General features: G+C 56.4%; 1 protein-coding gene across 1 annotated transcript in view; it reads right to left on the reverse strand.

The window, feature by feature from the left end:
* Positions 1-1,245, reverse strand: part of GFPT1 (glutamine--fructose-6-phosphate transaminase 1) — a 22,152-nt gene that overhangs the window by 11,289 nt on the left and 9,618 nt on the right. The window contains exons 8-9 of the mRNA XM_010145080.1: positions 825-923; positions 128-181 (exon numbers count right to left, since the gene is read on the reverse strand). Of these exons, the coding sequence (XP_010143382.1) occupies positions 128-181; positions 825-923 (153 nt within the window). The remainder of the gene's footprint in view (positions 1-127; positions 182-824; positions 924-1,245) is intronic.

Genomic DNA, 1,245 nt, shown 5'->3' on the forward strand with positions numbered 1-1,245 from the left:
CACTGTGCGGGAAGCAATAACCACAGAGTAAAGAGACAATGCGTGTCTGGCTCATTTGTGATTCCTTTCCTAAGGGACTGGAGGATTTGTTGGAAATTGCAAGTATTAGATTTTCTCTGGTAGGCACCTTCCTCCATTTTTATGGATATTCCATCAAAAGAATGATCCATAGATTGTACAGCTGAAAGGGTAATTGGGAAAGAAAAACAAACTTCAGATAATCAGTGAAAACCACCCCCCCGAACACGTTACATACGGACATTGCGGCTAAGTGCTCATTATCCAACGCAACCGAGAGGAAACACGGCCAGAGCTCGTGGGCCTGGTCTTGGTGTCACGCTGCAGCGAGGCAGCGTCAGCAGCACCGTCAGGAAGCAGCGAGACGTGCCGCGACAGGCGGCCCTGACCACGGCAGCGCTCAGAGAAGCAGCCCAGGGCCCAGCGACCGGACGGGCTCACACTCCTCTGACCACGGTCAGCCAGGGGGTAGTTCTGAGCCACTGCCCATTTTCAGGGGTGCGACTATGTGTCTGTGGTGGTAAAACACACATGTGAGAGAAGGGTGGGCGGGCAACATAAATACAAGCTGTCACGGAGGGTGACAGAGTAGAGCCTAACCTGAGGTACACGGTGCTACAGCATGTGCTTAAAAACTTCCTTAAAAAAACAACATCTCTTTTTTATAACGGTTTCACATACAGACGGAGGCTTAGAAGTGTTAATCCATTTCCAGCACGCACAACTGTTTGTGAAACCCCGTGCTTGTACGCTGGTCTGAGTGCGGCTGGAACGTGAGGAACCGTGGGGCGGGGGCTCGCACTCACCCGTGCGGTAGAGGATGGGGATGTGGTCGGTGGAGAGCTTGTGCTCGCTGCGCACTCCAATGAGCAGGGGGCTGCCTCGCCTGCAAGAGACACCAGTTACAGCCCGCAGCGCCCGGGGGTCCGTCCCCCCGACAGCGCCCTGCAGGGACCGTTCCTCTGCAGCACGGCACCCAGCTAGACCAGAGCGAGCCCCTCCCGGCTCAGACGGTGCTGCCGACACAGGAGGCCACAAGACAGGGCGAAAGAATCCCGAATAAACACAACACAAGGCCATGAGGAATCTGCCTCGAGCTTAGCCAAACTGCAAGGGGATCTTCATGTGACGGGCAGGTGAACCGGGAGCTGGCTGCTGCTGTACGGCACCGACACCCACAGCCCGCGCTGGGCACGTGGGTGGTTCCACCCGCCCAGCGGACGCTGG

This window comes from Buceros rhinoceros, unplaced genomic scaffold (genome assembly GCF_000710305.1).
Source record: "Buceros rhinoceros silvestris isolate BGI_N320 unplaced genomic scaffold, ASM71030v1 scaffold21431, whole genome shotgun sequence".
In the NCBI taxonomy this organism is placed as follows: Eukaryota; Metazoa; Chordata; class Aves; order Bucerotiformes; family Bucerotidae; genus Buceros; species Buceros rhinoceros.